Below are 26,748 nucleotides of genomic sequence, written 5' to 3' on the forward strand. Positions count from 1 at the left end.
TCTCTCCAAGCAGTACCCAAACTCAGGTTATAGATAAAGGGCCAACCAACAGTACATTTTAGTGTCTACGCTCAGGGACTTTCATATCTAATTCAGATGCCCCAGACAGAGAGGCACCAACTCCAACTCTTTTGCGTATTACACCAGTGGTAAGACATAAGGACACAATGTGATTTAGGTATGCATACTTAAAGGGCTAGTTCACCCAAAAATCACTCATTATCTACTCACTGCTATGCCGATGGAGGGGTGGGGATGTGTTTGAGTCCACAAAACACTATGAGTCTCAGGGGTAAACAGTGGAGCAGCCGAATCCAATACAATTGAGAAAAATAGGGACCTATCTTGTTGTAAAAAAACAACAGAAAAAACACATAACATGCCTCCATACTGCTCCTGTGGTGTCTGGAAGCCCCGACAATCATATTCAACTCAAAACGAGGTCATTTACACCAAGGTGCCTTCAGGGACTGTCGGAAATGCTAACGTCCGCTACCTTAGCCATTTCTGGTGGACATGTCCAAACACTTTAATTTAACATACTGTAATACTTAGTTCTGGTGTCAATTACACATTGTTGCACTTGCCGATAAGAGGCAGAGTAAGCTGACTGTGGCACATTACCGCAGAGATTACTCAATACAGTGGAGGCAATTCTAGCCTTTCATGGATGTGTTGTTGGAATGGTGAGGGAGGTAGAGGGAGATATACGGGGATGCTGTGGGAGACATCTTCAGACTTGGGGGTGAAAATTGTTCATGTTACTCTGTTGATGTTGTTATATTGTTGCACCTTCTGGTCTCCTTGATGCCTCAAGTCTACATTAAACTCTTCTGCATAAGACATCAGCCGCTTCCTGAGTTCTCCTTTCACCAGCTTCCAGAAAACTTCCATAACAGGATTCAGAGTAGAAGCTATGGAGAATGTTTGTTTGGCTCCATGAGCCATATTTAAATAGTGAAAAAAGCAGTTTCCTACTGCTGTCTCTGATGCATCATAAAGGACTTGTCCCAGTAAACAGCCAATAAAACATGTTTATCTGAGTTAAAAAAAACAACCGTATTCTCTCCCCTCTTTTCATATTTTATGCTTTCTCTTCCTGCTCTACTTTTTGAAAACAAGAAGTTTTTAAAACTACAGCTTTCTGCGTTTGTTGCTGTCTTGCAAGAAAATATGCAGCTAAAGGCCTCTTGTTTACTTTGCTTCAGTGCTTGCTTGACTGAAACAGACAAAAACAAAAGTGGAAAAAAACATGAACTGGAGTAAAGGGCATAGACAGATATAAGTGATTAAGTTAAAAAATAAAGAGCATGTCTAAAACTTGCAGGAAGTGGTAAGAGCGATATTTTAAATGCTTGGCTGAACATTGCCTGGTTAGGACAGACTGGGACTACTTTGGGGAAAGAGGACCACACACATCCACAAACACAAATGAACAACCTTTTAGCCATTTCAGGACCCTATTTCATGGTTGTTTCTGATTATGTTTATATGGCAATGTATATATGAGGAGACATATGTCTGTCTCTCTTTTTTCATCACTGCATGCAGCTGTCTTTGCATCATTCTTCCAAATTGCCTTCCTCTTTATTTCTCCCTTTTAAGCCCCCTTTCCTGATGTAGTCCAACCCTACTTGTGGTCAACTTAGTTCCTTTCTTCATACCATCAAAGTCTGTTTCCTATCAAACTCAAAGTACAAGAAGACTGATTCAGAGACACAGGCCAGCCAAGGGGACATAGCATCTGGTGCTTGTCAACCTCCACAGGCAAACAGGTCTCAGCTCAGCACTCTGATTTGAACCAAAATCAGCCCCTATGGCCCCAGTGTTTCAAACAGCCACCCTATGGTTTCATTCTGAACTTGCACCCTAACATTTGCCATGTGGAGAGCCTCAAGGAGCAGGTATAATGGCAGCTACAGGAGATCCTGTTAGTGTCAAACTCAAGCAAGCACTTATGCTTGGACTGGTGTTCCCACTGTTGAAACAAGAATGGAAACTATAGTCTCCACACTGCACTTAACTCGTTTTCTGTTTCTAATCGTTGCACGCTTTGCTTTTGTTTGACTTTTGTTATGCTTTGGCTCCACAACACCTTACACCTCACTATACTCACACACTCACATCTACATTACTGATATTACTGACATACATACTACACGTTTTGTCATGACCTGGGAGCCGGGCCATGACAAAAGCATTAGAACACATGCTGCAAAACATTTCCTGCAGCAGTTTAAAAGTGATGCATAAAAATTCCCATGATGCAATTTTACAGGCAAAACTTGGTGGGACAAGCTAAGCTTTCAACCCATTATATTCTGTATAATGGAAAAGTAACACATCAAGGGTTGGGAAAATGTCTTGATAGAAGAGACATGCATATGTCTCTTGCACCCACATATGCAAGTGTTGCAAAAAAGTATTTTTTCCTGCTCTAAATATTATGTGCCAGTGTCATGGAGACACCTCAACCAAAGAAATCCTGTTCAGGTTATAAAAGGAAACTAAATAGCTTCTTAAAAGGTTGTTAATGAAGTAATGAATGTCCCTTTACCATGTGTTACTGATGAGTACAATTGGGCTGCATACTCCTCTTCCTCTTGTTCCTCCTCCTCTTCCTCTGAGTCTGGCTCAATCGTGTCGCCTAATAACAGGTTGTCCTGTGGACTTCCTGTTTGCGGATGTGATTGGTCAATGACAGATGATGGGCAGAAGGGGGAGGGCATGGGAGAACCTATAAAAGAATACAACCAAAAAAAGGAAAACAAAGGAATGATGAATTTTACGAATGAGTAAAAGTAACAACAACAAAAGCAACAAAACCTTAAAACAATGTATGAGTGAGCAGTGAATTATGGTGATATTTGCTGATGGTGTGACTTTAAAGTTTTTGCATGAGAGTTAAAAGCAAGAAAGTTACAGCAAGTGAGGGACAGTCCCTGGGTTGAGCTTGTCACATTGGAACCAAGTCCCCAAAGGGGAAGCAGCTCTCTCTTAGCTTGCCATGCACCAAACGCACCAAACACCAATCTATCTTATTTCACGTCATTTTATTATAAACCACTTTGAGCTGCGTTTTATGTATGAAAGGTGCTGTATAAATAAATGTATTGTTATTATTATATTATGTTACACAGTCAGAGCATCATCACTCAGTTGCTGCCTGAAAAACGAAAACTATTTATTCAGATTTCCCCTACTAATCGTCCCTGTACCTCCTCATCCCATTCCCAGTTTGTCAACATTCATTCTACGGCCCTACAGATCCTACAATGAAACTTCACAACAAATCTTCACCATCACCCACTTATAATTGATAGTGAACTTGGCCAAAGCTGTTGAACTGTGTCAAGTGTCAGTCTGAGCATCAGGTCAAGGCCGTGTCTTACAAGCAGAGTGTGCAAAATCAATTGTGTATCGATGTGGCAACCTCGGCATTTAGTAACTTCTGAATGCTAAGTGGCCCTTCATTCTGTTTTTGCACATTAGTGTTTTGGAGTCTTTGTGTGTCCAGCCATGGATCTTCAAACAAATGTGTTTCCACAAAGAGTGTAATTAGTTGCTGAAAAGCAACAAAGAAAAAGAAAAAGAAACAAAGAAGTGAACAGTTATCATGGTGTTTGGCTTTACAGAAGAAGTGTGTTCTTATTCTAAATCTTTCACATTTCGGAGGAAGGACCGAAAAAGGCAACATACAAAATCAATAAAAGGTCATTTTGGGTGGAAAGAATTGCAATTTTCTTTGGCGTAGCATTTGCAGCGTAAATTTTTGATACAACTGGTCAAAATTACCAGAAATTTCCCAAAAGGCAAACTTGAGATATCATGGTCAAGAGGCAAAAAGAGGCTTTGTGTTTGCCACAATGACCTTGACTTTTGACCACCGAATTCTTCTCAGGTAATCCTCGAGTCCAAGTGAATGTTTGTGTTGGATGGGTGTCCCTAATGTACTTGTTCACAAGAACATGAGGTCGCCATGACCTTGACCTTTGACTTTGGACCACCAAAAACTAATGTGTTCATCTTTAAGTCCAGGTGAACGTTTGTATGAAATTTTAAGAAATTCTCTCATGGTGTTCCTGAGATGTAAATGGTAAATCTTAATGACCACTCAAAAAGCTTTACAGTACATGTGCAGCGCTTTCTCTATCATACGTCACTTTTACACTGTTGGCACAGCCGTCAGAGGAAATGTATCTTCCCAATGGCACTTTAGCATGAGGAATGGTAGCAACTTATCTATGTAGATATGATATGAATGACGGGGTGGATAGTGTGATCAAATAGACACTCAAGAAGTGTCCCAAGCCATGGTTCCATGAAGAAGCAACATTTTGAAATGTTGCATTTCCTTGATTTGGAGTGAACAGACTAGTCTGCATAGTGTCATTAGAAGGTGACTCTAGAGGCGTATTTGATTGACTGATTGCATGATTGTAATCAACAGTAGACAGTTGAGGTTGCAAACTGGAAAAAAAACATGCTGTCCAAAACATTGAAGGCGAAGACGAGGAGACAAAAGCAGTTGGGTTGGGTGATATCAACTAAAAGTATAATTAAAATAGAAAGAAAAGAAGAAGATAAAGAGGAATGGCCACAAGATGAAAAAGAAAGAGCAGGGGGCTCAGAATGGTCTGTATTTTTAAAGCGCTTTTCTCGTCGTTATGACCACTCACAGCGCTTTACAGTATAATTTTTGCCATTTACAAATTCATACATCTTTGTGCAACACTTTCTCTATGAGAAGGGGCTATTTTGGGATCCAGTATCTTGCTCAAGGACCCCTCAGCATGCGGAATCAGGAAGACATGAAATGAACCGCACACTTTCTGGTTAGAGGACGACCATTCTATTCCCTGAGCCACAGCTGCCCAGAACACTTGTGCTGAAGAATACAGTGTGTGTGCTTTTGTTTCTAGTTTTAACAACTATTTAAAGTGTCTAACACATTCATATGGTGGTTCTCTTCCATACATACATTCACAGAGCCTCTACATCTTCAGTATCTTGATGAAAACACTTTCACATACAGGTTGAAGGAGCCATGGAGCCATCAACAATGCAATTAGTGAATGACCTGCTCTATCTTCTGAGGCAGAGCTGCTTCTCTCTCTCTCTCTCTCTCTCTCTCTCTCTCTCTCTCTCTCTCTCTCTCTCTCACTCACTCACTCATTGACATAATGCATTCCCAGCCCCTTACCCTAACCTTAACCTAATTCTAACCCTAAAATCCTTAGCACTCAAACAACCCTTTGAATTTGTGAGCACCAGCCACAAGTTTTGTTTTAACTGTATTTATTAAAGACATTTAATTTATGGGAACAGGTTTATTTGATTTTATTTTTTTTTTAATGTTAGCAGCCTTATCACACATAACAAATGCAATCTAAGCTCTTACGCAGCTGTTCAAGAGAGAGTGTGTATTTTTATGTTTTGAACACCTGGCTCCTTCAGTGCCTCCTCATTCTTCATCCTTGCTTGGCTTGGTTTTGACACACACACACACACACACACACACACACACACACACACACACACACACACACACACACACACACACACACACACACGGACAGACACAAACACACAGATGTGATAACTTAAGTTTCCCGATGAAGCTCTCTCTCACTGTTTTTCTGGGCTTTCTATTTAGTCTTTTCCACTACTTTTTGAAATCTTATTCACACTGGTCACCCTGTCTATGGAGCACATTAGTTGTGTTTTATTTTGCTTGCTGAACTTTCCCTTGATAAATAAATAACAGATACATTTCATTTAGTCTAAACCAACTTAATGTTACTATATTTTGACTGTCACTGACTCTTAAACTTTCCCTGTAGGACAAATTTAGCAGAAGAAGAGGTAATTTTTAAATAAGTTGTATTCAAAACACTGATATAGACAATGCTAATAAATGTAGGTTGTTCCTATTCTTGTACTTAGCAACATCAATAGATAGTTATATTGATGATGATCAGAAGCTGTGACACAGCAATCACCTCCTCGTCTCCTCATAGTTATGACTGACATCATCAGAAATCCTTTTTTGGGTTAAATACTGTGGGGGGAAATGCATCAAAGGACTTTGTGGAGGAAGAAACAACATTTATTTCTTTTTTCAGCCAAAAAGAGGCAAATAAATATGCAGTTATCAAACACATGCACCTCCAAACTGATAATCAAATAAGCAGTCCAATGAAATAAAAATCCTATCCAACTTAATAAAAGAATGCAGCTGGGCTGCATTTTTAACCACTAAGACATTGCCTTATTTACTATGTTTGACCACTGCAGCTGTATTTCACCCTGTAATTAGTTTAATTCATAACATTTAAGTGGCAAGTCAATCACAGCCATAGAGCTCCCTGAGATATTGTGGAGTAGCTCAGCTAAATTAAACAATCTATATATTTGATACAAATGTCAGTGTGTACAACCATAAAAAATATAAATTGAATGATTATAAATGAATGTGATACTGATCTAATATATGTATGTATGTATGTATGTATGTATGTATGTATGTATGTATGTATGTATGTATATATGTATATATATATATTATAATATATATATATATGTACACACACAAATTCTGAACTCAATGTATCGTTTTCTGTGTGGGTGCATAATATAAAGTTGTAACAAGAAGGGTGGACTTCACCAGTAACAATTACAACTTCAGTTACATAGTGTGCTTTGATTGGTTACTGCTGACACAAAGCTCACCATAAATTGATTATGAAGTGGTTCTGATATTAAGAAAACTAAATAGATTGTACATGTAAGTAAACAAACTAAACAAATGATGCATGAATCGGCAGCGTCTTAATAAATAATGAAAAAACGTTGTGATCTGAGTTGATCTAATGGTGTATGTAGAGCCGTTATCCAACATGGAGAATCTAAATGTGGCTGCTCAGGACATTAAGGATCTCATGAAAAAAGTAAGACTGTCAATAATATGTCTTCAGTGATAAAGAAACATTCACAAAAACAGGAACGTTTCCAGAGCATTCGGGTGAGGGGTGGCTCCTGGGCAGTGCATGCAGGAGGCATGTCACCTTTGTCTTCCACATTTATGACACCTCTTTTTCATCTTGATCTCACCCTGACATATTGTCATACGATTTCGTCTGAGGCCAGACACAATTATCTCTTCACAGATAAATCCTTCCTTACACACACATGCACGCATTGACTTCTATGTTTTTGATTCAGTGAGGGAAAAAAGTGTATAACCGTCACAAGACACTGACATTCTTCCTTTCTTGCTAGATGATTTAGTTTTGTCACTACCCCGCTTTTAAGGACACAGATGGATAAGAGGAAAATGAAAAAGAACAAGAAACTCAAACTGGGCCAGAGGTGGCCCATTTCACTCTCCCTTCTCCATTATTCCTGTCTTCATTTTTCAGGAGTGAGATTAAGTCAGCCTTTTGTTCTTGTGGACTAGAAGTGAGTGTTCAGCCACTGTGTCCCCTGGGTACAGTTACATAAACAACTGTGACTAGAGAGAGACACGTGATAAATCCTCTGGCCACACACACTCAGAAATTGCTGAAGTTCTTCTTGTTTTTGATTTTTCCTTTTGTTTTCACTTCAGCCCTGTTGTGATTGGTTTAACACTGGCAAACAAACAAGCAAGCAATAGCATTTAAAAATCATGTCAGAGAGGGGCAGAGCCAGATTGACAAAAAAAAATGTGTTACCTGGGATTCTTTGGATCTTGCAACCGTGCTAATCCAGGCTGTAGTGTTCGATATAAGTGATGTGAAAAGAGAGGAAATGTTGACCAATCATGTCTATAATATACAGTACTATGGTGTATAATCAACTGTTTCCATGCCTGCACACACACACACACAAACAAAGTGTATTCTGTCCCCTAACATAATTTGCTAATGTGTCCTTTGATGGAATGATTTGTGCGTGTCTGTGTGGTATAAATAGGCCTATCTATAGGGGACTCCACAAAAGAGAGCAATAATTAACATTTCTTTCAACAGCCACAATTTGTCTGCCTCCTCAAACAGAGCAAGGCAGCCAGCAAGCTAAATCTGCTAATCTCTCATAGATTAAGTGGGAATGTCTAAAATGTGCATCTTTCCTCGTACCAGTTGTTAAGCTCCTTCATTTGTCTTTCACCACTGGTGGCAACTAAACATTCATAGATCGTTTTTTACCATAACTATATAGAGTTGTGAAGTAGGAGAAGTTACTATGTGTGTCTTGGCTTCCAGCTGTAAAACACATCCACAGCTGTAATTGACATCAAACTATCCTGGTTTAAATATCCAAACAACTGTGTTAGAAAATATCTTGACTTCAAGGTGGTTAAGTAAAATACGACTCCCAAGTTGCTTTTCAGGTTGTGCTGTGAGTATTTGGTTGTGTTGTGTGTGTTTGGTTGTGTTGTGAGTATTTGGTTGTATTGTGAGTGTTTTGTTGTGTTGTGAGTGTTTTGTTGTGTTGTGTGTTTGGTTGGGTTGTGAGTGTTCGGTTGTGTTGTGAGTATTTGGTTGTATTGTGAGTGTTTTGTTGTGTTGTGAGTGTTTTGTTGTGTTGTGTGTTTGGTTGGGTTGTGAGTGTTCGGTTGTGTTGTGAGTGTTTGGTTTTGTTATGAGTATTTGGTTGTGTTGTGTGTGTTTGGTTGTGTTGTGAGTATTTGGTTGTATTGTGAGTGTTTTGTTGTGTTGTGAGTGTTTTGTTGTGTTGTGTGTTTGGTTGGGTTGTGAGTGTTTGGTTTTGTTGTGAGTATTTGCTGCAGGTTTTGTATTTGCCGTGCATGTGTTGTCAGACTGATGAAGTTCTCTCTCACTTTCAAAACCACAGCACAAAAATCATCTTTGAGAAAAATGTATTTCATATGTATTTTGACTTTATTTAAGGGTCCCATCCACTAACATGGAGGAGGCGGGATGTAGGACCTATATCGCAGCCAGCCACCGGGTGCCAATCGAGACACCTTTGCGTCACTTCAGGGGGTTGTCATGTCTTCCGTCTTTATACACAGTCAATGGTTTTGATTGGGGACCACTGTGTAGGTCTGTATTATGTTGTCTTACTCCATTCACAGCAGCACAGTGTGTGAATCCTTAAGTTCTTTTGGTTACACAGTTATTTGCAAATGTAAAAATTAAACCCATGTTATTTGAAAAATGTATTGGTTTATTTTAAATCTGTCAAAGACCCTTTCAGTCCAATAGAACATAGATACAGATGAAACATTTTAATTTTTTCGGACCATTATTGGTCTGTAAATGGGCGTTGGTTAAATGTACATCCCCACTCTGTCTGTCTCAATCTCAATGGATGCACTTACTCAATAGATTGAGCTTGTATCCATTTACATGAACATCAGTTTGAGCAGATAACTGAGGCCAGGATATGGCTGCTTTATGTCACACAGAGGAGTAAGGTGTGTCTCTTTGTGTATGAATTTCTGTGGACAGTCAGCTATGCTCTTGTGCATCCTGCTACAGGAGCAGTCACAGTCACACAATAGTGTACGCTGAAAACACTGCCTCAATGGCCAGCCAGGTCAAACATACATGAGAAGACATGTACATACACTATCCACTTCCTTTGTGTGCTTGTGTGTTCAGTGACTGCTTTGCTTTAGCCCTAAGGCTAAAATTAACCTCCAAGTTGAGTCCCTTTCTGTCACTGTGTGTGTGTGTGTGTGTACCCCCTGGCACTGGTCTACATCTCTTGTCATTGCAGAGCTTGTGGGAGTGGAATACAAACAGCTAATGTGTAGTGTATGCAAATGAGACTATTAACCTAGCGCTGGAACGATATTGACAAAACACTCAACAAAATGCAGCAAATGTATTCGAGCAACTAGGGCTCGAAGTGTTTAAATTATGCATCCTGAGCCTATCCCCACCAATACTGATCTGAAAATTCCCTCCTCTGCTCGGGGGAGACACCTGTTCACTGTCAAGGTATGAGAGAGGACACTGAATGACTTATTTACATGACTTGGACAGTGACAATGGATGGATGGTCTCTGTATGGCTCTGTTTCAGTTGTGCTTTCGGCTGAGATTATATCTCACTACAGGTATAGCTGTGTTTACAGTATGCAGTACATAAGAAAAGTGGTCATTTATTTGTGCATCTTTCATATTAATTTGATGTATGTATACGTGTGTAATGTTTTTCAAAATTTCCATCCCTTAGGACATGCTGTTAACCAATATTCCAGTATACTACCTTCAAAATATGCATGTGACTCTATATTGCTAAGTGGAAGTACTCAAACCTTAACAATCACATCTATATCATGTGCAATTGTTTCAACTCATTGGCTTGTGTTAAACCCACATCTCAGCAAGCCAAAATCAGCAGTTTGTCAAATGGAAACATGTCTAGCACCATTTGGCCATTTCCCCTGTGGCGGGATTCTCACTTGAATGCTCCGTGTTGCAGATGTGTCAGTAAAGATCAAGCTGATATTCTCACTGTCAAATCAAAGCCTTGGAACACAATAATGTACTCTCAAGCTATGTCATTTATATTTTCTTGACAGACTGCAGCATATCCATTTTTTTTGTATTTTAGGATATTGTATATAGTCTGTCATTCAGACTCATATCATCTATATGTGAATCATGCTCTCTAACAATCTCTTTTACCTTATTTATACTCTACACAGAAATGCTATCATGATGGATTACGTGAAAGCAAAATATAAAAAATGCAGCATTTTAGTAAGACTGTCTGCTAGATTCATGTTTTCCCAGCTGCTGGTGTGTGAAGTTGCTCTGTTCGCTGACCAAATGGAATGAAATCCATCCCGCATCTGTCAATGAAATTATTAATCTCTCAGTCGCCATGTGTCCTGCACACTGTATTTCACCAGCTTCCTTTCTTTCAGTCTTACCTACAGTGAGTGTGGGTGTGCCTAATATACATTCACATTGAGAGCCTGTGTGTCTGCAGAGCTGCATTGTATGGATGTATATATGAGCATACCGGTCTTCAAATTTGCATTTGTGTGAGTGTGTGTCAGCAGCAGAGGAGGACAGATGGTACCATGTGGATAACCACTTGCAATAATCGTCTATATTTCTCTCACTCATAATTATCCTGATTGGAGCTGCATGCTGCCTTAATGACTGCAACATGTGACACATGCCATTCTGTCTCTGATTATTATGACACTGAATAATCCACTGTGTTTTAATCTGACCTCCATTTATTTCAGTTTACATTCACTTTTAACTATGGCTGTGTCACAATACTGTGTCAGGTTAAAAGCAAAAAGGTACAATTAAAAAAATGTAATGTAATGCTTAATGGTAATTAAACATTTTAGGGTACTAGCTAATCGTTTATTTCAATCTTTAATCCTAAAACAATTGTGTTCAGCAAAACACATTTATTCACTTATATTTAATCAACTTTTGACAATGTATCCTTAATTACCCAAACATTTTTTGACGCACACTTACGACACAGATTACACAAAATAAATTGACACTACAGTCTAGTGGATAGACAATTTTGGGTTCTAGTCTCTGGAGTAAAACATGAATGCTACCAAGGTTAAAGCTAGAGTTGGTAAACCTGGAAAAGCAAGCAAGAGCATGGCTAGACTTACAATATATGCATACAACAATTCCAAACCCCTGCCATCAGCCCTCTCATCAAAGATACGGCCCCAAAACACATTAGCGTGCACTGCCTTACAACTGCTACAAGCCGACTTTTCTGTGACTCGCTCACTAACTTTTGGCTATCATCTGTGCTTCAGTGATGTTTGACTCTCTGTCTCTCCGGGTTTGTGAAAACTCAGGTCATGCGCCGTAAGAGCATTGGCAGAGTGCACGCAGGCAGGCAGGTCAGTTAATGACAGATAGGTAGGCAGGCCAATCAGTCTGAATTAAATAAGATAAAAAAAGAGCATTATCGCTTAATAATTTTTTTATAATTTATTGATGGTTACCGGGACGTAAGAAGGATTTTATCCCTTGATATAATAGTTATTTAGTTTCAGAAACAACTTACCAATCATACCTTTAAGATTTGTAGCTGTTGTATCCAACAGCGAGTGTGTGTGTCCACATAGACCTCTAAAATGAGTGAGTCCATTCATAGCTACATCTTCTCTGTCACGCACACACACTTTCTCACCATCCCCTCCTCTCTGACCAGTCCTTAGAGGGATTCTGGTTTGGCTTTGCTCATTCCCTCTTTTTCAGACTTTCTCTCTCTCCCTCTGTAATCAGTGTACTGCAGCACAGAACTGGAAAAGTGATTTATTACAGTCACTCAGTCTCACCCTCACACACTCAGAGGATGATTTATTTCTGTGCAGGTGGAGAGTTCAAGGGTAACAGATTAGTCTAACATGCTGGACACCAAATTATTATAACAAATTTTGATAGAGGACATGGTCTCTCTCTCTCTCTCTCTCTCTCTCTCTCTCTCATTGACATAATGCATTCCCAGCCCCTTACCCTAACCATAACCTAATTCTAACCCTAAAATCCTTAGCACTCAAACAACCCTTTGAATTTGTGAGCACCAGCCAAAATGACCTCACAAAGTCAAAATGTCCTGACAATGATGTTATTGAACCAACATTGGCCCTCATAACTATAGAAAGACAACCACCCATGCACGCACACGCACACACACAAACTTCATGTTGAACAGTAAAGAGAAGAACACTAAAGTACATGTAGGAAAGAATAGGAAAGAGTAAGGTATGTGTGTGTCTCCCATAGTCTCAACGTCCAGAGTTCAATCCGTACATTTGCAGTCTGTTTCAGTCTCCCCCACAAGCCCAGCACATTTCAGTTTAATCCAGTTCAAACAACGAAAAACAATTATATAAAAAAAATAATCTCTTCCGGGTTTTACCGCAAATCTTCATAAACAAACAACTCAGGAAAGTAAACAAAAAGAGAAGAGTCCTGTCGCTACAATAACAACAGCGTTCCTATATACAATATGCACAGGGCACTCACAGTACCGTCGATGGTCAAGTCAGTCAGTCAGACAGAAACCGGCCAGCAGCTCCAGGGAAACTCCATAAGGAATAAACAATCCTCCTGACTCCGACTTCAGACACGAGGCGTCTGCTCCAAAGCGACAACAACACACCGACTTTACAACGCACTTTTGCAAAGGTAAAAGATCCTCTCCGTCCTACGCCCTCATTGCTCTGAAACTACTAGTCACGTCTGTGTGTTGGTTCTGATTACGCGGGGTTGTGGTCCCAGGGTTCTGATTGGATTGGACACACATATGAACAGACGAATCAGGCTGCACCTGCTGCTGTTGCAGCTTGTGGGGTTGGGCAAGGAGACGTGTTGCGATTCTGTCTTCGCATATCGCGAACCGAATGCATGGATGTCTGGACCGCGATTTCGGTTTTGGTTCAAGAAAGGCAACATCCCTAGTAATTGGTGACTACATATTCCCCATATGTGTGAGCATTTGTCAATCAATTTCAGCTGTGATTGACTCCAGCCCCCTGCGATCCTCAAAGGATGAGATGTACAACTACTGGATGTATTAGTTCTAAAAAAAAAAGCAGCTTGACCACCTATGTGAGAGCTGTGTGAGCCTGCAAGGTAGATACTGTAGCTTAAACTGACACACACCCTTCCCCAGAGCTACATAATCCATCAGCTCTACAAAAGATTTATTCACAATTATGCCCCCAAAAAGAGCATGGACACACAAAGCAGAGCCCTGACGAACACAAAGGGCCTTTTATAACTGGCCTCTATTGTTGTCATTTGTCTCCATCTAATTCTACTTGTGTCAAGATCGATTTAACGGACTGAATATGAAGCAAAGCACCCTAGGGTCATGGAGCTAGCTACAATCACACTACGTGTCAACACACACAGCCGCTGTGTGAGTATATCTCTATTTGAGCATGTATAGAACTTCTTTCTTGGAAAATTGTCTCGATGATATGAGACTAAATGCAATATGGAGGTATGTTTTCATAATTTTTTTGTTTTTATAGTGTTAATAATAATTTGTTTTCTTAAGTGCTGCAGCTAGGCTTGCTTTTATGTGTGGGTCAATGCGCTTTATCCAGACAAATGGGTCAGCAGTTAAAATGCCAACGCAGACCCTGCTGTCATTTCACATGGAAGTCCACATTCAGATGTGTGTGTGCGTGCATGAGTCTGTGTGTGTGTGTGTGTGTGTGTGTGTGTGTGGTGTGAAGCAGTGTGTCCCATCCATTGTTTCAGCTCTACCATCTGAGTAGTGTGAGTGAAGTTAGGGATTCAGAGAGATAGATGTATATGTAGGGCAAACCAGTTAGCTGGACAGATCACTTCATCGTATCAGAATTTTAATAGCGTGATAAAAAATGTCTGCCTTTTTCTCAGTTTCTCGTTCATTATCTTTACCATCTGTTTAGGAAATAAAATATGCTACTTCAGACACAATGTGTATCTTTATGTCGCTTTGTCACATTCTATGTCCTCCTCTTGTGAGGCATGTAATTGTCAAAGATCACTTTTTTTGGACAGCCGTCATCTCTTTAAATCTCTTTCATTTCTTCTCATTCAGACCATTACAAAGACAGACAGCAATGACTGACATTAAAAACAGTGAATGACACTCCAGCTTTGATGGCATGGCATTTGTATATGTCAGTTGGTTGTGCCATTAGGACGTTAAGGCATAAAAATGGTGGAAAGCATCAAATAATGCTGGCATAGGTCAAATCTTCCACTTCTGAGCAGCTTGCCTTACAGAGCTGACAGAGATGAACAATTGACAATCTTTATAGAAAGGCTTTAATCAAGCTGTCAAATACCTTTGCAGAATTCTTCATTACTGGAGGATTGCAAACAACTGTGCACACTTGAACTTGAGTCATTACTAATTAGAGCTTAATTGTAGATATCTGAAACTGGAATTATAGTCATAATTAAGTTGCAGCCTTGAGAGAAGATGAGGATGTTGATTTTCAAATAAACAGCTGGAAAGGAACATATTTTGCTTGTGTCTTTTTATCCTATTTAATAATCAACTAATCAAAAAATTATCAACAGATGAATCAATTATTTAAAAAGTTGTTAGTTGCAGCCCAAACCCAAGAGACCTTGGGGAGTTACATCAGGCAAAGTCTTGGCAAACCCCATCAGATTATACATCTTTTTGGCCTCCTGATGTGTATTCCAAAGTCTGAGGCAACTCCTCATGGTCCAAATAATGTGTTGCCACGTAAACAACTTTTCTTGAAAAATTTAAAGCTTTTCTCTATTTTATCATCAAGGTCTTGGACTATTCTGACGAAATTTGAGGCACATCTGCTAAGACAAGTTGTAAGATATAAATATTTCCTAAAGTCCTAAACTTTGTCCACTCTTGTTTTAAAAGACATTTCACTGGTCACACTAGAGGACATTGCTTGAACATTATTAGCATGAATGCTAATCTAGGGCTTAGAGGGAGAAAAAACAACAGCACAGGTGTCACTTTAGGGTCTATTGAAGACTATTCAGATTTCTGTTGATACTTTTAAAAGCATGTTGTTTAATATCGACAATACCCGAGCAATGTCTTCACCTGACACACGAGACATCTCATATTATTGTGGTGTTCACCTGACTAGGTGATTGAAAAGTACAAGAGTTCTTGTGAATAGAATGCATGTAAAACAATGATTAGAGTGACTTCCCAGCTGGATAAGATTGCAGCGAACAAGAGAAAGCTTTGAGTGTAAAGATATTAATCAAACTTCATTACTTGTGATTCATGCTAACAACCTCAAAGCCATAAATCCACTAACTCAATCAGACTGAGCTAAAACGTAAATGGCCGGAGTTGTTTGAGTTTATATTCTCACCGATTTGTACCTAATATTTCCTGACAAGCCTGCTGATTCTCTCTCTCTCACACACACACACACACACACACACACACACACACACACACACACACACACACACACACACACACACACACACACACACACACACACACACACACACACACACATCCTTTCAGCATTTACTACGCAGATTTTATTCACTGCACAGTTTTTGTTGAAGCACCAATATGCTGACTACAATACATGCACATCACACACACACAGATGTGCACAAACACAGTGCACCTGAATGGCATCTTGCTGTGATCTAGGTCACTAATCCGTTTCCACAGCAATGGTCTCTCACTCTGTCTCTTTCTCTCTGTGTCTCTGTCTCTCTCTCTCTCTCTGATGGATTACCACTAAAATGTGGTTTCATTAGGGGACTGTTGGGCCTTGGCGAAGGTATGAACTCTACTGAGTGCAATTCTAGTTTCTCTTGAGTTTGACACCCAGCTTGCTCAGTCTATCTATTTTGTTGAATTCAAAGTTCACAACCAATCAACAAATGTATTACTGCAGACCTTGAAAAGTAAATACTGTGAAAACTCACTCTTGGACCCGGGCTCATTGAAAGCGATTAAGTTTAGTTTGAGATTATAATGATGTATTTCATTGTAATTTTTTGCTGCTTCTGCTTAGTTTTTAAATTCCGTTGTTCTATTTCATTGCTGCTTACCGCGACCTCTGTACTTAGTTTTGTTCCCTCTCATATACCTCATGTTTTGGAATGACAATAAATCTTTTTAAATCTTGACATGGGAAGAACAGAAACACAGAGAAATTACAGGATGGTCTAGAAACAGAGAGGAATATACATCATCAACTTGATGTTTTCAGGAACCTTTTCATATTAATGCTCATATTTATTTAGACAGTACAGCATGAGCCAGTATAGCAGTGGAAAATCAAGTAAACCGAGAACACACACAAACCAACACTAATCCCAGTTGCCATTTTAAGTCACAAGCCAAACAGCAATGGCCACACACTCGCGTCTAGGAATTAAAGTCTGAGAGATATGGTAGCAAGTAACCCTATGCATTGTACTAGAAACCGACCAAAATATTGGTTGGCATGAATTTTTACTCCCTAATATCGGTATCAGCCCCCAAAAATCCATATTGACCATTACGTCACTATTAATTGCACAATAAGGGAATCTTTATCTTTTAAAGTCTGGGCAAAATGAACCACTTCTCTCTTCTGTGAATATTAAAAAGCACTCACCTAATGGCAACATTGAGAAATGTTATCTATCCTGATGAAGGCTGCCACAACATTATGTGTACATTTTTCAACGGGTAATAATGATGTAAGTCTTGGATTTTTCTGAATTTCCATAGCACAAGCATGTGCACAAAAACAAGAATATACTTTCCAGAACTAGTGAATATGATATCACTTCAAAATTTTGTGTAAAAATCCAATCTACTAGATGTTCAGTCCTGTATTTAGGGTGTCACCTCGACCACCTAGAACTTGACACACAAAAGCTAGTCTGTCTCTCTGGATTCAGAGCCTAATGAGAAAATAATGAAATATCTCATGGCTAGACTGCAGCAGGCCTCCCTATAAGACATTGCTGAGTCTCGAGGTCAATTAGTTTCAAGGCAATTAGCTTGAGTGTTACTGTGAATGAATAAGCCAGGCTATGTGAATGTACACAACACACACATTAACCAGCTAATTGTTATAGGTGCCTTCACAAATTCAATCAGAAGAGTATCATTAGAGCTTTTGTGCTGAAATTTCCACTTTAGCTCAGAGCAGTGGTACATCAGTGAATTGGGTGCTATAGGTGAACAGTGTAAATATACCACACAGTAAGTAGGCTATATATTTCTACCATTAAAAACGTACTGTAATTAATTCGGGGTTAGGTTAATTGAAGAGGAAATTTACCGTAGTTGTGAATGTGAGAGTGAATGTTTTTTTGTCTCTGTGATCAGGGTGCACCCTGCATCTCGCACACTGTCCAATGGGATTGGCTCTAGCTACCCCTGCGACCCTCAAAAGGATAAGCAGTATGATTGATTGATAGATGGATGGATAGATGGATGAATTGACGGATGGATGGATGTCTCTGTCAAAGACAACTTATACAGTATCCTGAGAAGGAGGCCATATCCACTCTTCTGCACCACATATTCAAATTCAAAATGCAGCACAAACAAACAATTAAACCTGTCCATGTGGGTAATTAAAAAAAAATTGGTAGTGGCTATCAATATGTGTATGTGTGTGTATGTGTGTGTTTGTGGCCCGCAAGATACGCGGACAAAAACAGAGAGCCTAAATTGGATCAACATACAGATGTGAATCAAGCTTTTCACACATGAACTCAATAAAAAGCAGCTCTCGTAGCTCCCGGACTGACAGCACTCTTCACCAATGCCTTCGGATTGCATTGACATCTTACGAAACAAAAGCCACTGCTCTTGTTCAGGACAAAAAAATTTGCTTCTTCCACTAAGAAACTCAGCAGGATAACTGTAGCCTACAAATCAACATACTGTGGGATGTGTAACAAAGCCATGCCTTATCAGTAGTAAAACTGTATTCATGTGTGTGAGTTACTGTTATCACTTGTTATGGGTCTGAGCACTGATAGCTTTGATAGCATTGATAGTTCTTATTTATTCTGTTAAATGCTGTTTGTGATGTGCCTGGGTATATGACCAAAATATTTATTTTAATTCAAAAGGGAAACAAGTTATTGCTAATACTGTGAACTATTTTGTTTTTATGCACTTTGAGTTGTGCCTGGGTCAGATATGACCAAAATGTAATTTTTTTAATTTCAAAAGAGGAATAAACTATTGATACTACCACAGATTCTGTACACTTATAGCATTTGTTAATTGTTTTTAATGCACTTTTTGATGTGCCTGTGTCAGATGTGACAACATTTTAAAGGGAAACAATGACTAAACATTGCTTGTTTTCCAAAACGTTCAGTTGTGTTGGTTTAAAATTTGTCATTACCTGCTGCTTACCGACTGGTGAAAATGTCTGGCCCAGCTGAATTTCTTGGTTTGAAAATCTGGCCCAACTGAATTTGTAATTGAATAGCCCTGATCCAAGGGTAGCCTCCATTGGACCTAATGACTGTTCTGTATAAGTTAAACAAGATGTCCGCACAAAAATAGTACACTCTGAAATGCGTGTGAGAGCCAGTGCCCCCTACAGAACATAGCCCGGTACTGCAGGCAAAATTTTATTCCAGCATTCCAATTTTCCGTTTGGTTAAGGCTGGGGACTTTTGTGATTGGGATTCGTGAATGCACAGGAACCAGATTGCAGCAACTTACAGCTGGTAGAAGATGTCAACCAGAAAACAACAGCAAATATAGATTTTTGTATGTTTATTGACTTAATTACATTAATATACATACATTATTTTATTATTAGAATGACATAAATATAACTAATATTAACTAATAGACTTTATAATGACCAACTACTGTTGCTTCCATAATTATAACAACTATTATTAACTATTACAAAAAATTATAATTCTCAACGTTATGTATTAAACCATACAGATTTAATGAATATAATTAACATATACAGTAACAAAAAAAAAAAATGACCTCACATCCACCCTCATTGAACACTACAAGTACAGATTACAATGCTGACACTGAGGATGAGGATGAAGATGAGGGTAGGTCACATGTCACAGTGAAAACCTGCATTAATGTTGAAAAACAAAAGCATGACAAGAAACATTTTTGTGTCTATTGCAATAAGGACCCACAACACTGAAAAAGAAGTGGCCACACCTCCTCCACTAAAATCCAAGAAACATTGCCAAATATTAGAGAACATTGCCAAATATTAAAGAAAATTCACAGGCAGGGTAATTACGTTCAACATTAATGTGTTGCAGGTTGAGACAGAAACCTACAGACAGCCATCAGGAAATATGCCATCAGATGTAGAAGATTATTTACCGTGCAATGTGTGTTTTGGGTTCTTCTTCAAATCTGAGCTATGAAGACATGAGAAATTGAAACTCAATGAGTTGAGTCCAAGAAAAATTACGACTTCATCTCTTCTTCTATAAAGCGGAAAGCCATCACAAAGGTGCTCAAAAATGTTAAGCAGAATAGTTACCCTTGAAGTAAAAGAAATAACAAGAACAATAGCTCAATTGACCCGGTGCATCAAAAAATGGTCATGTCAGTCAAAAGATGAGGGAGCTGGGTAGATCTGTACTTACTGCCAAGTCACTTGACCACAAAGAGTCTTTAAAAAGTGTTGGTGCCATCCAAGTTTTCTTTAGCAGTGGAAACCCCAAGAACAGCATCTGGTTTCACCAAGTCTCTCAGAACAGATACAATACACCATGTTCTGCTTTAAAATAAGGACACTCACTGAAGGCAACATGTGACAATGTGATTGGCAGAGTGGGGAGCTTCTTGGGCCTAGTATCTACAAAGTAGGACCTCAACATGTCATGCCGTGCATGAACAAACTTAGAAAAAGACAGATGGAACATATAACAAATTATATAACTGATCGAAGATGTGATGAAGCCTCATAAAGTCTTCAGAGGAGGAGGCTAAACAGAAACTCTTGGAAGGACCTAACCCCACAACATACAGTACCAGACTCCCAGTGAGTCCATTCTTTCAAAATGATTATTTTCAAGAGAAGACAGCAGAGTGAGGTAACAAAAATGCCTTTGTAGACCTACAGGGGCATAGCCAAAGAGTAATCAAAAGAGAATGTGATGCACTGTCTGTGAAAACTGGAAAAAGATTTGAGTCCTGATTTTACCAGGTTTGTGATCAAAAAGTGCCTCTGCTTCTTATGAGGAAGATGATTTGATTTTATCATTGAAAAAGGGGTGAGGACAATAACATTTTGAATAGAAATTAATATATTTTTGCATGACAGAATTTAGAATCCCATCTTCGCAGTCCGCTGACCAAGAAGGGGTCTGCATCAGAATGCCACAGACACCCTGGCCAGACCAGAAAACAATCCCTGGTATATGACTGTATTAATGGCCGCCAGTGACCAAATGGAGCTACTATGTTTGTGTAGATGGTAGACCTATGATGATTAAAGCATTATTACTTTTTAAATGATTGTTTTCCTGGTTGTGCTAACCTTTAAATTTCTTTCTTGGACAATGTTTCAATTATGCTTTCGATTACTGAGCAGAGAATGCTCAAAGTGGGGAAATGTATTAGAAATTCTAATTCCAAAGCAATATGTTACTCATTAACATGATAATTCATATTTTCTGTGAATTGAACTACTACCTTACTTTATACTGATTCCTGACTCATGAATACAGATGCAGGATGCAGTCACAATGCACATTTTAATACTTGCTGTGACCCTCTCCTAGGTAGGTACAGTGAAAAACAAGTGTCCCGGGTGCTGCAGGCAGACAGATTAGGAAAGCTGCGGCAATATCAGGCAAACCAAACATAAATGTAAGGAGAAAATATAAGGTGAAAAATCAGATGTTGGATTTCTGGCCTGGTGGTACTCCAAAAAGAGTTGAAAAGGCACTCAGAAAAACAAAAGCAAGAAGTAAAAACTCTCATTTAAAACAATTACAGAAATATTTTACTGCAAAAAAAAAAGAAGCTGTAAACTATGACCTTTACAATAAATGGCATGTCATCAACACTGAGAGCATGATTCATTGCGTCACTTTATCTTCCCCGGCTTCATGGTTCTGTATCAGGCCATGCAGATGCTCTGACAGACTTAATGTCTTTGTGTTACAGATAAAACCAAGGACCAATTTTGACGTAATGCAGATGGAGTCAAAGAAAGCATTATACATGATTAAAGGGTATAAATAGGGCTGGGCGATATGGGAAAAAAATCTTATCACAATAATTGTTTTCATATCAGTCGATATCGATATATATCAAGATATAAATCGCGATATAAATCAAAAAACCAGAAAACAACTTTTTTGCACAGCTGTGTTTATGTACAATGTTCTTCTTATGCACAAACGCTTTTTTTGAATGCACAAAACATGCTTGTAAAATCATACTGTGCCACTGCACTTTACTTATAACGGTTCATACAAACTACTACAGTGAAAAGGTGTATATAATGAACATACTCAGAATTTTTATAATTTTATTTTATATTTTTTATATTTTATTCTATTGCCTTTTAATATTTCTTTACTCCGTGCCCGCTGCTGTAACAACAGAATTTTCCTGGTGTGTGGATCTATAAAGTGTTATCTTATCTTAAATCAGCTCCACTGCACTGAGGCGCATCACTCTGGTCAACAAGTGACTCTGCTCCTCTGATGTTTTCTAATCACTCACACTTAGAACTGATCTTTATAAAAAACCTGCTGAATTCATATTCATGCTGCTGGATAAACGGGGTGTTGCTTCTTCTGTCCAAATGCCGAAGTCCAAATGCGTGTGTGTGTGTGTGTGTGTGTGTGTGTGTGTGTGTGTGTGTGTGTGTGTGTGTGTGTGTGTGTGTCTCCGCTCGTCCCTCCTCATACACGAACTGATAATCACATGTATTTAGTTATTAATCGATGATGTCGGATCACGTCGTCTCCGGATCGTTCCGTTCACTTAAACCATGATGTCCTGACTGTGCGCATCACGTCTTGTGTTGTGTAGCAGGTTTAAACATGTGTCTCATAAACTCTAGAGAATCAAACAAACACAAAGTAAACGTCAGTCCTGTACATGTCCTAATAACTTGAAACCAGGGCTGGTGTTTATTGTTAAAGTGTATAGTGTGCGCAGGTCAGAGGAGGAGTAAGCTCCGACAGACTCTGACACAGGATGACCGGACCTTTAATGAGCGTCTCTCTGATCCTGAAGCAGCAGTGATATAATTAATCAGTGGTGGAAACCTGCTAAAACTATGAACGTAGGTGAAAACATGATTATGTTCAGTCACTGCATCGATGCAGAGTCGTCCTCCTCTCTGCAGGATCCCAAACAGTAACACATGTGCTGCTGCTCCACCGCCGCCCTGTGCTGTGTGCGTCAACCTAACCTGATGTGGTTGTAACTCTATTCCAGCCACATGATTGGTGCGGCGTGGCGCTATGCTCATTCTCATTTGCTGTTTGTGTTGTCCGTCAAAACATGGACGGGATGAGTTCTATCGACGTGTCTTAAATATCTATCGAGGAAAAGTTATATAGTAGAAATGGTGACATCATATAAATATCTGTGTACTATGATCTCCTTAAATTTGATATGCTATGGTGAAACATGGGCAGCAGAGAATCTTTCCCACTCTCTCAGCCCTGCATTCGCTTTCATTTGTATCAGTCTTTTTTGAGGCTCCTGTGTTTCGCTCTCATCAGCTGGTGCAGCCTTACAATAAAAGACAGAAACAGCCTAAACAAAAGTCAAAATCTGTTTCATAATCACAAGAGTGAAACAAAGAGATCCAAGTTCTTTCTGTAACCATAAATCCTCCGGAAATCAGTCTTCTGAATATGTTCTTACTAGTGAGTTTTCCTTGTTGCCTTCAGGGTGTTGTTTTGTTTTGTAACACTACCTGCTACTCTATATCGTGTATCCCTCCTTCAATCTGCCTTAAACCCTTGCCCTCTTTTTAGCTTTAAGAATTTGTTTTAAATTTTAAATGTTTTTATTGTCATTACATTTGTTATTTAATCTTTATTTGTTTTTATGTATTCTTATGCCTCTTTTAGCTAACTTGTATCTTGCACCTGTCTGTGTATGTTTTTGGAAAAGCTTGTCCAAATGAGTTGGATTCAAAGTTGTTTAAATTAGCTTAACCATGACATGGTTGTGTAAACATGTCATCTGTAGACTTCAGTCAAAACAGTTACAACTATCACTGTTCTACTTAGTTAACTTGTTACGCATTAAGTTTATAATAGTTACTCAAGTTAACGTCACTTTACCTAGGTCACTGTCCAACACTGTCTGCTCTGATCACTCCATGGTATGTGTGAGCGAATAAGCAGCCCCACCCCAGGAGGAGAGGAAAGAGGATTAGAACGAATGGGAGTGGATCAAAACAGGGTTTTGTAGTAAGTACAGATCAAACAGGGAATTAAAAATAAAAGCCACACAAGCCTCAATATAGTAACCAACTGAACTTCAATAAGAAGCAGGCACTTGTGGAAAGCACTGGTTATTTTTCACTTTGTTATTAAACAGTTTATTTTGTCGCTATGTCCCTGTGAGTACTACTCTCACGAGGTGGTGTGAGATACAAGATGACTGGGCCATGCTACTAGAGTTCTGACACAAACAACCTTTCCCCCCTGGTCTGACCACATCGACTCAGCTGGAGGAAGCAGGACCCTGCTCAGAACTACTCTCTTGCTAAGGTACGCTATCTACATCTCCGCAACTGTTGTGCTGTACGGAGGTAAGCTACATTCCTTTTTCACCTTTGACTACAAAGCAATGAAAGAGACAATTCATAACAGAAAATTACAAGGGTGGATGCTGGATGTTTCAGCATGAGAGACACCCTCGGACTGTAGGGTTGCAATTTGCATCAAATTGCGACGATGATGTATGGTGAGAATACGAGGCGCATGCAGCCAGCGTTACGGTAACGGCCTAGGTGAGTGTCAGTGCAGCAGTGCCACGAGGGGACGCGGAATCGGAGCTGATCTCGCCCCCAGCTTCAGCTTGGTGCGGCAGGCAGGAGCCGGAGCTGGCCCCGACTGGGCCAGCAGACGCTCCATCAGCGCCGTCTCCCTCTCCGCCTGCCTCTGGAGAGCCTCCAGCCACCGTCTGGTCTCCTCCGCAAACCGTACAAGCGCCATCTCTGCTTGCCGTTTCGCATCTCTGGCTGCGTGGAGCCCCACATTGGGCGCCACTGTGTGAATAGACCATGCCACCGGGGTGTCCCACACACAGCCAGAGACGGTACTGGTGCTTTTCAGCATCTTTATTAAATTAACCAGGTGAAAACATAAACTCACAGCTGCTGGCGACTAGCTTTGCAGCTCAATATTCTATCTGAATTACTATTTTAATAGCTTGACATGTCTTATTAGAAATGTAACATTTTTTAATTTAAACTCTTTTAAAGGAGAAATTTCCCTCCTCCACCTAAAGTTGTTTGAAGTTTTCTGATGTACTAAATGAACTCTCAGAAGTGAGTCACAACTGTTTTTGTTGTGTTAACAATGGAATAGTAATTCATCCATATTTGCTTACTGTATTTTGCAAGTTTACCCTTAGGTGTGCATAAACTACAGGCTATGAACTTCTTTTCAAGAAACGTGAAATTATTGGTCGTATCGGTATCGGCCACGTGAAGCATGTAATTATCTGTTATCGGAAAAATCCATATAGTGCATCCCTATCATTATTATCATATTAATAATAATTTTATAATAAATATTATTATAGTGATGGTTGAATTGTCATTTTATTGAGTCATATTATTATTAATTTGTAGGATTATTGTTGTAATGATGAGTTCATTATCAAAGTGGTTTGATTGTTATTATTAAATAATAATCATAATAATTGTCTTTATAGAAAACAATATACACACGCACAATGCTTTGTCATTCCGATATCTTAACTGGCCTGTATTCACATAGTCATGTTCCTGTCCTCCTTGTATTGTCTTGTCAATGTCTTGTCTCTTGTCTTGCAAAGTTAAATAAAAAAGATATATTTTTTGGCCGGGATGGGGGTTGTCATTCTGTATAGGAAAAACATTGAGCTAATACACACACTGACAAACAGTGGGGGGTGACACAGGGACCAACCACACACAAAAGAGTGGAGGTTAAGGTTAACACCTTTACTTTTTGAAAGCTATAAGGCTGGATCAGGTTAGTGCTGAACCTTAGTTATGCCAATCTAGGCCTAGACTACCGGGGGAAGTCCCATCATGCACTGAGCACTCTCTCCCCCGGTCTGTCTCTGTGCTTCCCCATTTATTTTACTATATGTCAATAACTTTTTTCCTCCCATAGTTTGTTTGCTCTCTCTGTCTCTCTCTCGCTGTACAACATGGTCTGGACATTATCAGGAGATCATGTTTGAAAATAGCTTAACTGAAATGCCTAATAAATGGCATAAGGACAGAGGAGTGTTGAATGTGATTCTACAATATTTCTCCTAATGGCACACTAATTCAACAACTGATTTGAAATGAACTACATTATGGTATTGAGTGCAAAGTGTGAACGGTCTGCAGACACAATGCAAACAGAGGCAAAACAATGTGAAGTATAATCTTTACAGGTAGCATCACTAAAAGCTATTTATATTATTGACAAGCTATTAGCAAGGTAGACAGACAAACCATGACATTTCCCCCATCCTGAGCTAAAGATTTACTTAACTTGCATTCAAAGTGCACATTATAAAACCAAAATACAATACCACATCAGACTGATGCAATCAAATCCACATTGCATATTATGCCTGCCTCTAGGAGATGTTTCCAACTTTGGTGGATGCTGGACAGTATTAAATGTCAGTTTTCAGACCCACATAATCAAAAACAGTTTTAAAAAGATGATTACAATTTTCAACTGTGATAAGAACTGTTGAATATCTTGTCCTGGTTTGCCATGAGACGGGTAACCATTTCATCCCAAGAAATGATGCAATCCAATCTGGCATTATTTCTCCTTGCTTTAGGAGTACGAGGGTGCATGAAGAACTGTGCCAAAATAAATAGGCAGTACTACTTTATCAAGTAAATCAGTGTTACAAGAGTGAAGAAAGCTGATAAATTACATAAGAATCCCTGGAAAGAAAGAAAAAAATGAGTGATTATTATTTGTGACTTAAAAATGGGAATGTTCCTTCAGAGAAGGCAATATTCCATAATTCCTATCAATCATTTACAGGATAAACCTGTTACTAAAAGTTGGCATAAAACACTGTTTTACCTCAA

General features: G+C 39.2%; 1 protein-coding gene across 5 annotated transcripts in view; it reads right to left on the reverse strand.

The window, feature by feature from the left end:
• tenm3 (teneurin transmembrane protein 3) overlaps positions 1–26,748 on the reverse strand; it is a 172,884-nt gene that overhangs the window by 97,316 nt on the left and 48,820 nt on the right. Inside the window, exon 2 of one of the 5 annotated variants that reach the window (XM_047342762.1) lies at positions 2,558–2,737. The exons of the other annotated variants lie outside the window; for them this stretch is intronic. Within the exon in view, the coding sequence (XP_047198718.1) occupies positions 2,558–2,729 (172 nt within the window). The 5' untranslated portion in view covers positions 2,730–2,737. The remainder of the gene's footprint in view (positions 1–2,557; positions 2,738–26,748) is intronic. 5 annotated transcript variants of the gene reach the window in all.

The sequence above is a fragment of the Hippoglossus stenolepis genome, chromosome 2, assembly GCF_022539355.2.
Source record: "Hippoglossus stenolepis isolate QCI-W04-F060 chromosome 2, HSTE1.2, whole genome shotgun sequence".
NCBI lineage: Eukaryota > Metazoa > Chordata > Actinopteri > Pleuronectiformes > Pleuronectidae > Hippoglossus > Hippoglossus stenolepis.